Source organism: Melospiza georgiana, chromosome 1 (genome assembly GCF_028018845.1).
Source record: "Melospiza georgiana isolate bMelGeo1 chromosome 1, bMelGeo1.pri, whole genome shotgun sequence".
NCBI classification, from domain to species: Eukaryota; Metazoa; Chordata; class Aves; order Passeriformes; family Passerellidae; genus Melospiza; species Melospiza georgiana.
Genome location: NC_080430.1, coordinates 141,541,266 through 141,555,305, shown reverse-complemented (window position 1 = coordinate 141,555,305; position 14,040 = coordinate 141,541,266). Strand labels below are relative to the sequence as shown.

General features: G+C 38.6%; 1 protein-coding gene across 1 annotated transcript in view; it reads right to left on the bottom strand.

Annotated features, from left to right (window-relative positions):
- The window catches only part of COL14A1 (collagen type XIV alpha 1 chain), a 114,439-nt gene that overhangs the window by 54,010 nt on the left and 46,389 nt on the right, over window positions 1–14,040 (bottom strand). The window contains exons 14-19 of the mRNA XM_058018790.1: window positions 11,489–11,628; window positions 9,722–9,848; window positions 8,623–8,762; window positions 5,500–5,632; window positions 4,276–4,347; window positions 3,409–3,560 (exon numbers count right to left, since the gene is read on the bottom strand). Of these exons, the coding sequence (XP_057874773.1) occupies window positions 3,409–3,560; window positions 4,276–4,347; window positions 5,500–5,632; window positions 8,623–8,762; window positions 9,722–9,848; window positions 11,489–11,628 (764 nt within the window). The remainder of the gene's footprint in view (window positions 1–3,408; window positions 3,561–4,275; window positions 4,348–5,499; window positions 5,633–8,622; window positions 8,763–9,721; window positions 9,849–11,488; window positions 11,629–14,040) is intronic.

Here is a 14,040-nt window from a genome sequence, read left to right as displayed (position 1 = left end):
TGTCAGAAAAATCCAACCAATCCAATCCAAACATGGTAGTAGAGCAGCTGTAGAAATTCCTCTGGGCAGTTTTTGGTTCTAGAGTACATGTTTCAGCCTGCTGATTTAAGCACAGGGAAAGATTTCCCTGTAAGCAGCTAGCTCCAAAACTCTTCAATAGATTGTTGTATTTAGCCAGAGCCTCAAAAACCAGCATCACAATAATGGTGGCAGGAGTGCCAAGCAAAGCCTTGCAATTGCTTGACTCACCAGTAAAATTTAACCTCAGAGAGCCTCCAAAGCCTGTATGGGAGGCACTTACATCACATGGTATGGGCATGGTAAAAAATAAAAACTAGTCCTATGTTTCCTGTGCAGAGATCTGTGCTCTGAAGTGATGCTGTTGGAAGCAAGTCCCAAGGTCCATCGTCACATTTTGGACATTCCCTGGCCCATGGCCATTGTGTGAATCTGTCACCTGAGCCAGCAACTACACGGATTTGGCAAGGAGTTTAGAGAAGCATAAGCCCTTTGAATTCATGGGGGGAAAGCAGAAAGTAGGTCTTTAAAACGGTTTTGGTGTTTCAAAGAAGACTGATGCACGTGATGATGGCAAAGGTTTGCAGCATGAGCTCAAGGAAAGTCTCACCAGTTTCACACTCCAGGATACATTCAAACTACTTCTAGTTTTGGCAAGTGATACAAAGAGGGAAATTTATCTAGCGCACCCAGGTGTTGAGACTCATCAAAGTGCTTCGTTCTTTGATCAAAACCGAACTTAATCCATTAATAAATGTTCTTGAAAGATGTCCACATTCCTCTTCCGTACACATGCATTCAAAACACACAAACTAAATTTCTAAAAAAATCCAATCCAACAAATTTTTTTAGTTTTTAGAGTAGTGGATGCAAGCATTGAGAATTCTCCTCTCCACATGTGCATAATCTTCCACAGATCAATATAGCTTTCAGCAGTGAGAAACAATTTTGGCTTTAAAGAAAAAATGAAAATTGATCTTTCCAGTATGTACAGCACACCCAAGAACACACATGCAATTTAGAGCTTGACCCCTCTGTATTCTATTACATTTTCTAGTCCCTGATTTTCAGCCAATTGCATCAAGAATTATAAAGCTTATTAGTATTTTTATGGAAAGGGAGGAGTAACTGAAACTTATATCACTGAAATCAGAGCCAAAAAACTTAAGTACTCACCACAGAGCTGTCACACTATAGTACATGTAAGCCCAAATTCCACAAAAACTTTGGTTTCTGCCTAAAAAATGTACTAAGCATAAAAACTCTCCCCTAAAATTGAACATCTGTGTTGTTTTATTGACATCTGTTGTGCACCTCTCAGGTGCTTGAACATGGTAAAATACACTCCTTCAATTAAAATGTGCCTAATTCTAAGCATAATCTTACATAAATCCTTTTTCAGTAAAGTATTTATGCACATGATAAATTTCAAAGATGAAATGTGGTTAATCTGTTTGCTGAATTGTGACCAAAGATAATAAGGCTTGAGAGTGTACTTAAAATTAAATAATTTGTGAGAATAGAGCCAAGATACCTACCTAATCATACAGTTTTATAATTTTATTCAATGAACTTTTGAGTTAGCTGTAACGTCATTTTAATAGTCACAATTTTAATACCTTTCCTACAGTTTTAATTTCATTTTAACATAGTAGTCATTGAATACTAAAGCAGAATGACATTTATATCCTCAACTGAACTAGAAAGGTGAAACAGTGAATTTGGGATCAGAATTTCAGAAAATCTGAGTTAATCTCAAAAGAATAGTACAATTTGTGTGATTATACTGTGCAAGTTTTCCCCTTTATTATATGTTATAATAACATATAGTTGACATAATACCATAGAGCATGTTTCCTAGTCCAAAAGGATGCCACTACATTGAAAATTCGTTTTCAGGTCGTAGTTGAATTAGGTGGTTAAAAAGTACATTTCCAGCAGGGTCACATAAAAGATGAATAAAACTGAAATGGGAAAAGACAAATTCATATTTTCCTAGAAAAAAGTATACTCTACTCATTTTAATATCTTTATTGAAATATCCTGATATAGGGCTAAAAATGTCAGCTACTAAATATCAAAAGAGTAAAATAAATTTTAACTGCCCTATGAAAAGAAGTGACTCAAGTGGCAGACACAGAGGGAGAATGCTAGGGAATATTTTTTAAATATACTTACTTAGAGCCATCCACAAATTTTATAACAGATTTTGTGGAACACTAATACTACTACACTACAATACTGCACTACTATACTGCACTACAATACTAAGTTTTCCCAATTTAAAAATAAATTTTTTGAAAGTCACTTAGCCTAGCTGAGTTCTGAAAGTATCTCAGAAATTGTCGAGTGTTAAAATAATGGAGCTCAGGTTTCTTTTTTTTGCAGGGGAGGGTGTGTGTTTTGGTTTGTTTGCTCTAAAGGGTACATGCAGTGCTCTTCATTCTTTCAATTATTTTCCAAAGTCTTAATGACCAGAAATTTTTCAGTGTAGGACATGTTTAATCTTGATCATCACATGGTATTGGAAAAATAAAAAATATTCTCAGGCACTTAGATTTAAAAAGTGCTGTCCTTATTGTGACATGTTCAGGTATTCAGGTTCATGAGAAGTATGAAAACTCTGCATTTGAACTTTAATTTCAAGGAGAGGAGAGGAGAGGAGAGGAGAGGAGAGGAGAGGAGAGGAGAGGAGAGGAGAGGAGAGGAGAGGAGAGGAGAGGAGAGGAGAGGAGAGGAGAGGAGAGGAGAGGAGAGGAGAGGAGAGGAGAGGAGAGGAGAGGAGAGGAGAGGAGAGGAGAGGAGAGGAGAGGAGAGGAGAGGAGAGGAGAGGAGAGGAGAGGAGAGGAGAGGAGAGGAGAGGAGAGGAGAGGAGAGGAGAGGAGAGGAGAGGAGAGGAGAGGAGAGGAGAGGAGAGGAGAGGAGAGGAGAGGAGAGGAGAGGAGAGGAGAGGAGAGGAGAGGAGAGGAGAGGAGAGGAGAGGAGAGTAAAATTGCTGAAGGAAAAAAAAATTGCTTAAGACTGTAAAAACATTTAAGTGTCATTAAAACACAATCTCAGGATAGAAGAATGCCTAGAAGTAAAAACAAAATTAAAAGTAAAAAACCCAACTTGGATGAATTTAAAAAAGGACAGGAAAAAAAAGACAGCCAGCTCCTCTTGAACTGTGATCTCATTAAACATTTGTGTGACTGGGCCTTGATCTGACATTCGACTGCTGTTGCCTGCAGTGCAGCACGTGCTGTACAATTAGAACTTTGAGGTTCAAGCTCACAGTAACATCAAACACAGATCCTTTACTAATTGCAACAAAATTGTCATATAAGAAGATACAATTTCTTAGCAATTATTAAAGAAGCTTGTGAAGCCAATAACAAAACTCATACAGACCATTCTTACTGCTTCCTCAGCACGGTCCCCTTCTGCAGTGAGATAGGTCACCCTGAACTGCTGAGCGCTGTAGTCAGAGATGTCCCATGTCACCCTCAGGCTTGAGGTTGTTTCATCATCTATAACAAGGTTTCTGACTCCTGTTCGAAAAACTAAGTCCAAGAAATATTAATTAGTATTTTCTCAATTATATTTTTAGATTTAATATAATTTTTACTCTGTGCTGGTTATCACCAAGTAGTGCAAGCTCTCCTGAAGTTATGGTGGCTCTGAAGATCCACAGTGGGGCAAAACCATGTAGCTCAGTCATATTTGGGCTTAATAATACAATAACTGTAAGCACTTGTTAAAATAATAGTTATCCTATGCTTCTATTAACACATAATATCCCATCTGCTTTGTTTTTCTTACTCAGTTCATGGGGCTTTAAAATAATCCAAGCTAGAATGCTACAGAAGAAAAATAACCCAGAAATCTTGCTCCTTAAAAGACAATTGTCTAATTACAAGGAAAAGAAAGAGAACACTCAAAACTAAACAAAATTCTGAAGAGTTCCCAAGCTCACGTTTATAAAGGGAAAGAGAAATTCTAGGTGAATTTTCCCAATCAGTCTCTGTACTCCTACCACAGGTACCATTCAGAGTCGCCAGCCTGAGTCAGGGGCTGGCTCCTCATCCGTGCCAGGCCTGTGCAGGAGGCTGGGCACACACAGAAGGGGGTGCAGAGCAGCAGAGTGTGCCCCTCTCAGCAGGGGCTTGCCTTCCCCTCAGGAGCATCCTCAGCAGGATCCCAGCTCTGCCCCCAGCCCTGGGGGTGCCCCAGTGCTCTGCACTCCTCATTTGAGCTGCTGGCATTTGCTCTGCTCACCTGCTGTGCTGGGCTCAGGGCTGGTGGCACTGGTGGTGCTCACAGGGCTGGGCACGGTGGTAGCACTTGCAGCTGAAAGACAGGGCTCAGTCACTGACAGCTCAACAAAACATGGAAATCACAGCATTCCTCCTGTATGCCTAATTGTGACAATGAAACTGTGTGCTCACACCTACAAGGATCCCACACACTTCAGACATTTCAGAGACTACAAGGGAATTATTCAGTTAGATTACTTTAGGCACATATATTTGCAGGATTAGCATTTAGATCTGCAGATAAGACATAATCATAAACTGTATAATGAGATAAGAATGCATATATTTTCACAAATTTCTGGCTGAACTATGCACAATAGACTTCCACTTTGACCATTTGTTAAGGTTGTCAAATTAATTAAATTGAAAGTTTTTTAAGGGTGTTTTACTACTGTCCAAGTAAAAAACAGAAAGCACACTTAGCAACACAGGGATGTATCAGCATCATTTGGATGGGTGTGGGCTTCTTGTCTTAACAGAAGATTTAGAATTAAGCCTGCAGTTAAATTACTAAAAACAAATAAATTTTAGAATTTACACATAAGAAATATAGTCATTTACTTATCCAAATAATTATCAATAAAAAAGTAATAGAGCAATCTTCCTGAAATACAGGCCACTGTTTTGATAATAAACTATAAAATAAGCTGGACATGATTATCAAGTTTTATCTTTGTTACTTTCATGTCAATGTCACAGGAGGCCTGTGTAAACTTTTTGGACAATTATTTCAGCCAAGAGTGAATTCATCTGTAGTGACTATAAATTAATCAATAAGAAAAGATTATATTGGAAATGCCAAACATCTTAAATTAAATTCCTGTAAATTTTTTCTTTAAAACATTTAAGACACATCCCTTCCAAAATCTGATGTACCTTCTCAGAAGGAACCTTGTTCAAAGACTAAATACTAAAGTGTAGGATGGGAGAATATCTTCCCAGATCCAAAGGTTATTAATACCACAGCTCAGAAAAGGAGCCAAACCATTATTTTGATTTAATGCCATCTATCACATAATATTAAATAGGAAATACAAAAGCTAGTCAGCAAAGCCTTGGTGCTAAATCACCACATTCTTCAATATTATAGCTACCCAATCTGAACCAGATTTTATATATAAGGTAGATGCCTCAAATTTAAACCACTTAAACATTTTTTTTAATTACAATCAAGAGTTTGTCTTACATGTAGCTCCAAGAATAGCAACAACTTCGCTTTCACTTTCATCATCAAAAACTGCCAGCAGAGAAACTTCATATTCTGTGTCAGGCAACAGACCCTCTATAACATGACTGTCTGCATCTCCATTTATGACCACCTAAGTTACACAGCAAGATTGAAGAATATCAGTTCAGCATCTGATTATTTTACAGTAATTGACTAAAATGAAAGAATGAAAATAGATTTTCCTTTAAAATAAATAAAATTTATACTCAGTTCTGCCAAAAATGCATTAGTACCACAGAGTACATCTGGAAAAAACACTTAAGAATATTTTAAATGTAGAGTATTATGCTTTCACCAGAAGCTATTTAATTGCTAAAGCTGACCAAATGCTTTTTTTTTTTTTAATCACTACAATTCAAAACATTTATCAATAAAAACAACATAGCAGGATAGATTAACTTTCATTCATATTTCTACCATTCAAACATTGTTATGACAAATGCATTCAGTATCTGCCCTGCCTTTAAAAAGGCTGTTTCAATGCCAGAACTGTAATCTCAGTTATGGTTCCACACTTCTGAATGGAACTTGAAAGAACATGTACTTCAGACTTGGGGATTAGGAGAGATGTGCTGATGATTAGTTTGCTATATGGTGTGGAGTTTTGAATAGTCATTTTCCTCACTTCTAGCTATGACAGCAGGAGAAGATTGACATGCAATGTAAACTGTAAGCAAGTTTCACTTCAGATTTTTGTGTGTTTCGTTTATTTTATTGGAAAGGATAACCAGATGGGAAGGAGCTGGAACAAAAGGGACAATAAAACAGAAGGTACAGGAGCCTGAGCAGTAATTCTGGTGAAATGGACTGGCCAGTTTTGGGAATAGTTTTCAGGTTACACAAACTACAATGAAACAACCTTTCTCTGGGTTAACACTGACAAGCTTTTAAAGGTGGTCCCTGTAATACTCAACACCAAAGGAGGACTTAGAATGGAAATCAAAGAAGAGACATGTCCTGTGTAAAATCTGCCACAGAGCTCTGCAGAAACAGTGAATCACACTTCCTTCTTTAACTACCACAGGAGATTTCCTGAGCTGGTCCTGGGGAAAAAGGACCATAACACAATCACAGACCTTCTGAACTCAAATAAAAAAGAAAAACAGAAAGAAATAAATTGGGGCCATGCCCTCTACTACTATAAAGTGATGAATCAGGCATCCCATGCTGCACACTTTCTGGCACAGATTTTATTGGAAAATTTCAGGAATAAGCTTTGAGTCAATCTAGCTGTATACTAAGTAGGTGCATGTAATGCTTTTCTTTTCAACTCCCCAGTGCCTCTAGTTGTGTATCAATTAATTATAAAATATCAATGCATAATTTCTCTGTCACAAGTAACTTTGGCATACTTTCTGAAGCATCACTTCCTTCACCCTCCCCTCCTAGCAACGAAAAAACAACACAAAGTTCAGAACTTTCAAGTGGGCAGGACAAATAGCAGCAACAAGCACATGAGTGCAACAGCATGCATTCTCTACTGTAAGCCAGAAATAAAAGGTTCCCCTTACATTTATTCTGTTTTTTTAGTGCTAACACTCGACTGCACGCTCCTCACCCTTCAGCAGAGTGGGATGAGAGGTGTGTGATTAACCACTGTCCCCTGACCCCTCTCAGCTAATTGGCAAGTTGGGTCTTGGGAGAAAGAAGGAGGGAGTGCATGTCCTTTATCTGCATGACTGATCACTTAGCTGGGAAAGGAGCTTAAAGAGGCAACAGCCTGGAGGTATTGTGCTATCCTAGGCCTGACCCCATTAGAGAGGTCACGCAAGGAGAACAGAAAGCAGCTTGGGCATCTTTAATATTTCAGCATTCTAAAGTGTTAGAGCCTCCAGCAGTTCTTTGAATACAGTGAACAAGTAGAACCTTAGCAGTTCAAATAGTTCTTGATAATTTATTCTCACACTGGAAGAATACAGATACCTCAAATCTCATTTAAAAATGTGACTTGAGGGCTTTCCCTGGCAGCTACTCACTGGAACTGAAATAGAAACAAATGAGTTCATCTACTGCAGAAGAAACTGCTAGTGGATGACCTGTGTCCACTCACTCATCTGCCAACTCCTTTTTTCCCCTGCTCACGCCTCTAATTTCTCTCTTTCTTGCATGACTACCTCTAACTAGGTGAAAGAGAGGAAAGGAATCAGGCTAAGCTAAATTTACAGAAAAAATGACACATAACCTAAGCTGTAATGACTGCTTTCTGTGCTAATGGATGACAAAATATTGCATGAAATCTAGGGCCAGGTGGGAAATGTCATTTTCCCCCTGAGTTCTGTACCCAGATAAACAGTTTGCAGATGTGGCCTCTGCACACACTGCTGATGCCAAGAGAGAAAGATGTTTGAGAGTCACTAAAGACTGAGAAGTACAAAAGAAGTCAAAATAATGAGTTCATAAATAAAGAAAAAGAGGAAATGAGACAGACAATGAAAATTTGGGAAAGGAGAGAAAGTGTCTATCTTTCTACTTTGAAAAAGAAAATTAAAAAGGAAAAGTTAAAGGTATGAAAATAATTTTAAAATTTAGACTGATGAAAAGGGTACTATGGAAAAGGTGTACAAGGGCTTAATGCAAAAAATACAGCATTGGAGGGAAAAAAGATAAAACAAAGAGGAATAGATGAACAATCTAATAAATTAACTATGTGTACACTTTCCCTTTGTAATGTTACCTACTAAGGCTTCAGAGGTAATTTTACTGTGGCCAGCACATTAGACAAACTTTGAGCTTTATCTGAGGATATCACTACTCTGGCTCAGCTACCATCATCATCTTCACATCAAAGTGAAGAACATGAACCTCTAACAACTGAAGTGGCCCCAAACAACAATGCTAGTTCTAAGGCTGTTGGCACATAACAGATTAGATTGACTATTCACAAAATATCTCTTTTTTCCTTACTTCCTCTTCAAAAGAAAACAGTAATATTGGTTTGATTTTTGTTTACAGAGCTTTGCAGTGGGGCAGATTTTTCTGTAAGTCAATTTGCCATATTTAATTAGCAAATGTTACTGCATAGTTGTCCTCAGAATAGAATTCTCCCTCCTTTTCACCCCTCAGGATGTCAAGGCAACTTACCTCCTCAGACTCCCCTCCATCCAAAGGAATCCATGCCAATCTGTAAAAAGCAATATCTGATGAGGTGGGCTTCCAGCTGACCCTGAAACTATCTGTGGATACTTCATCAATTTCCAAATGCTGGGGAGCTGGAACTCTTTCTGGAAAATATTACACACAAGAAAAGTGAGAGTGAATTATTCCCTGACACTTGCATAGATGGCAACATCAGGCACACACTATTTTACTTGCAGTTCCTTAAAAGAATATAACATGGGAGGTAGATACCAAAGGCACTACAGAATTCTTTGCCCACTTATTTGTTCTTAGAGAAGTAGTTCTGTAGTTCAAGTAAGGGAATAGACTCTTTATTCTAACTGGACAGGCCTCCTTGTCCTTTCTACACTGAAGGAGCTGCATGAAACTCCAAGTCCATCTCCTTTGCTCAGAGCTCTGTGCACAAGGCTCTTTTCTTGTACTAAAGCCAAGTCCCAGTCTCTGCCCTTTCCAGACTATGTGTACATTTCTATTTGCACTTTCCATGTGTCAACATCTTGCTCCATACATGTATGCTCTCCCTTCCTCTTCCACCTTATCTTTCTCTTTCCTCTCCTTCCTCCTTTCTCTTCCCATTGTTGTTGGAAAGCATTGATATGTGTCATCAGCCATTTGTGTAATGCAGAACTACAGTTACAGAAACTATAACTGTGTTAAACTGCAGGAACTTTGAATGTCCTATATTTTCTCCTTTTAATGTAGTTCCTCTGTGTCTATATAAAGTTCTACCCCCTAGTGCCTGGATAATTTAGTGGTTAAATGTATGATTCAAAACTCATCACACTTCATCTGGAGGTACAAATGCCATCACACTGAATAATGCTTCACAAAGCTGTGGAGATGTTTGCATGATGTCAAGAGATTACTCATGTGAGTAAAGAGGCAACTGGACCCATAGTAAGGGAGCAAAGAAGCCAAGAGCAGCAATGAAAATAACAGAAAGCATTCCATATATTTGAATTCACAGCCAGAGACCTTTGCTGTAACTAATCTTACTTTCCAGTAACATAAGAAAGTATAAAATTTCTTCTTGGAAAGCCTTCAGAAGTTCAGCAATACTTACTTGTGGTAAAGCTGCCAGTAAGTGGTTCAGATTGTCCCTCATCATACTGGGAGAAAAGAGCAACAGTGTACTCTGTAAGGGGTGCCAAATTTTTCAGAGTATGCGTTGAAACACGACCAACTTCCACCTAGAGAAAGCACAATTTTCAATAGATATTGACCATACAACACATTATCAGTGTGTGACACTCTTCTGGGTAATAATGATACACAAGGAGAATGTCATGCAACAAGTAGAGAAATTCAGTGAAACTACGAACAACTATAAACTCAGGCCCATCAAAGCTGACAAAACCAGTTATAATAGAAAAATTGCAAAAAATGAGAATTTTGCATTCATGGCAAACCATGAAAAAAGAGAATTCAGCCTTGGTAAGCCCAGCTGTTCAGCTAACATCAGCACTGCATGTTCAGGAACCCAGAAGGCAAAGGAGCTTTTTGTGCCGCTAAACCTAACCTTTTATCATGGACAATCACTGCATAAAACCCTCATGTTTAACATTTTTCAAGAGACAGAAGAGAGTTTTGTCTGGTCTCTCTCCAGGCTGCAGTTAAGTGACTTTGCCAGGGACATAAAACTCAAAGCTGTATAAACAGTTTATCAGTCCAACTACTGAGTGCCACATTAGCTCAGCACCACAGGGAAAATGCTACCAGTGCAGAGCAAACAAGGACATGCCACCTGTTCTTTAACAAGGGAAAAGTGATCTGAACATTCACTCACTTTACAAAGTATACTACAATGAGCCTGAGATGATCAAATACCACAGTCACCAGTACAGTCAGGCATATTATCTGTATTAAGGGTAATCAATGGGAAGAAGTCAAATGATTCCTAATTTAAATTTTAAGGGACCTAGCAGAGAGAAAAGAAACAAAACATTGCATAGGTAATCTCCTCTCTAAAGCGGAGAGCAGTTTCTTCAGGTTCAATACAAATATTCCACTTTACACAGATGAAAGGCCAGATATGTCCCAGAAGAAACATAATTACAGATAACTACCATTAAAGACTTCTTTTTCTTGAGGGCCAAGTTCTCCCTGACAACTTATTTCCTAAGGGACTTGGACTGTTTTAATAACCCCCTGGACTGTTTTCAAACCCACTTTAATAATCAAACTAAATCATACCCATTTTTAAATGTATATTTTAAAAAATTAATATTTCAGTATGAATCATTCCATCCCATTTTGCATTCAATCACAGAATTCATGCTGCTAAAAGGTATTATAAAGCACCCTTGGTAACAAGGCAGAAATAAATATTGCAAATTATTAAATGTAAGAGTCTAAGTTAGAACAACTTGGTATTGCCTTAGCACTCTGTTAAAGCTAAATCCTTTTCCTAGAGAGTCTCAATATAGAATTAAAGCAATAAATTTTGAGAAAATGTGGCAAAGCCTTCAGATGGTCTTTTTGAATGAGCTTGAGTCCATGATATGTGATCCATCAAAAGTCTTATTATCTGAACTGAATCAAGAATAAATATTTCCATACTACACATTTAGTCAGGATCCTGCTCCTAGCAAACCACTGTCCCCTGGTCTCCCTCAGTTTATGTGCCCCCAGCTGCTCAGAGTACTCTCCCCCAGACATATGTACATCCAACATTAAGCAAACTCTTATTTACACCAAGTTTCTGAATTCTTTTGCAAATTTTTTTTTAGAGTTTGCATGGTAGCTTTTGTTTATAAACATCATCCCTAATAATTACAGAAGTTTGGGAAGGTTTGAGACTGGTTAAGGGAAAAGTGTTGCTAAAATTTACCTCATTGGTTTCTGTCCCGTCTGTTTTAACGTACATGATGCGATAGCCATTTACGTTTTTGGAAGCAGGATCCCATGAGAGCTTAGCACTGTTGTGTCCAACATCAGAAAATTTCAAGTTTGCTGGTGGACTTAGAGGCACTTAAAAAGAAAAGAGGTAAAACCGTGAAAGTGATACCAGGTTTTAGCTGGGAAATTTTTCATGTCTTAATAATAAAGAGTATGTTTTCCATCCAAAATTTTATATCACCAGTATTTCTATTCAAAGGCCTACATTAAAAGGGCTTTGCTTTTTAATGAAACAGAACTTCCAGATTTCCTAAATGTATCTCAACTGATATTAAAAAATAAATAAGTTATGATGTTGTTCACTGCAGATATCACAGCAAGATTAGCCTACAGAACACTTGCAATAGATTTGGGGTTGTATTTGTGAATTAATTTAAATCAGCTAGTACTTCATCCTATACACATTTGGTTTTCATGTGTATCCCAGCAAAAATACTTCATGACAGTAGAACGTGGGCAAAAATCCTTCTGAATCCTGAAACACCTTGATATAAGGAAAAGTTTTTCCAAAAAGTATAACCAGCTGAGAAGATCTCCAAAGATGCTACTTTTACGTCTGCCTATCCTTTCTGTTAGGAAACCTTAGCTGTTTCCCAAAATGAATCCTAGTTAAAGTCTTACTGTTATTCTATATATTCCTTGACTGTCACGAGCTGAAGGAAAATGAGGTCATGCAAGAGACAGTCTCAGATTACACCCACTTCTCTGTCACACCACAGAAAGCAATTTGTGCTGTCTGTTACTCTCAGCAGCAGGTTCTGTATTAGTCCAACATCTGCTACTTTCCTCTGAATGTTAAAACCTTTCTCCATCCATCCTGCCTTCACACACACACTCCTCACAGTCCACGTGGACAGATAAATATCAGCACTTCAGAAGCTGCTTCCCCCACACAATAGCACCTGGGAAAAGGCAAAGACTTTAAAGGCCTCGTATATTCTGTGAGATCTCTAGCCAGGCCATTTATCAAGGCAGAATCTGCAACCAGCTTAGGAACAGTGAAGTCAGCTTGGCTCTCAGAAGAGAGAAGACGGGAACACACTGGAACTGCAGTAGATGGCTTTGCCACACATTCTGGCATTCAGCATATTCCTCTGAGTCTGGTCAAGGGAGGTTCACGTGCTGGCTTTCCTTTCCACTTTCTGTCAGTCATGAAATGCACTTAATTCCACCATCCAGGTCACACAACAAACTGCGTCAGTCTCAGCTCCTTCCTCTTGGAGCCAACTCCTCACAGCACTGCTCTCAACCTGGTGCCAGACTTACGGGATATTTACAGCGAGCCTTGGAAGAATCCCGGCCCCAGAATGAAACTACACCCTAGAATGAACTTGCTGAGCCTGTCTCTGGCATAGGAAAGGTTTTGCTACAGTAACCAAGATGATACAATGAGTAGAATATTATTTACTAAACATAGATTATTAGAAAATGAACCTAATACTACAGCAAATTTGGCAGATCACCCTTCAGGCAGATATATGCTCCAGGAAGAAAATACAGGTAGCCTATTCATTAATTGTAAGCCAGAAATAATCACACTGAAAGAAAAAATAAAAAGAAAAAAAAAAAAAGAAAAAAAAAAGAAGAAAAAAAAGCAGCTTAAATCAGATTCTGGATGGGTAAGGCATTACTGCCAAACACCAACAACAAACAATGTGGGACAGGCATGACCACCAGGAGCTTTCTGCCTCCCAGATTACCCCACTGCTTGATTCATCTAAGCCTGCTAGCAGAGGGCTTATTTGAATAGCTGCATGACAGGAATCCATCTTCTTTCAGTCCTATAGACCAGAGATGGCTGCATTGTGTCATCCTAAAAAGAAATGAAGGCTGCGGAGAAGTGAGGGTTTCTTTTTTATTCTGGTCTAGTAGCAGCAGTAGTGATAATGGGCTGACTAACACATGTTAGAAGTTTCTGTGATCAGGCAATGGTCATGAAAGCTCAGCTTGTGCCAATGTATCTGGAATTTGTATGTAATCTTCCATCCAATGTGTTAGCCAGCTTTAGAGCTCTGCATTCTCCAAGATTCTCCATATGGTATGAAGTGAATAGAAGCTGGCACAGTCAAAAACTGCATAAACTACTGTTTAGGAGAAATGAAAATCTGATACTGGGTAGATATTGGCCAAAGGCCAGAGTGAGAGATACAGGTGGAGGGGGGCTTTGCAAGATGAGGAATGAGGCATAAAGAGACACAGAAAGGTAGGGAGGGATAAGGAGCCAAAGATTTGATTCTCTTTGTTGGGAATCTTCCACACTCATTTCAAGTTGACAAACATACCCCAGTTGCAGTAGTTTGCTATTGGAACTTGTCTGTCCACAACTGTCCTCCTAGAGGAGACCCAACAAACACCATTCCTAGAGTTTCTTCCCCTCTTGCTTGCTGACCTTACAAGGAATTGCTCTGGGGTTTATTTTTCCTAGCATTCGCATGCCTGAACTCCTCTCACTTATTAAATGTAAGTCACTTTCACCCTGACTGG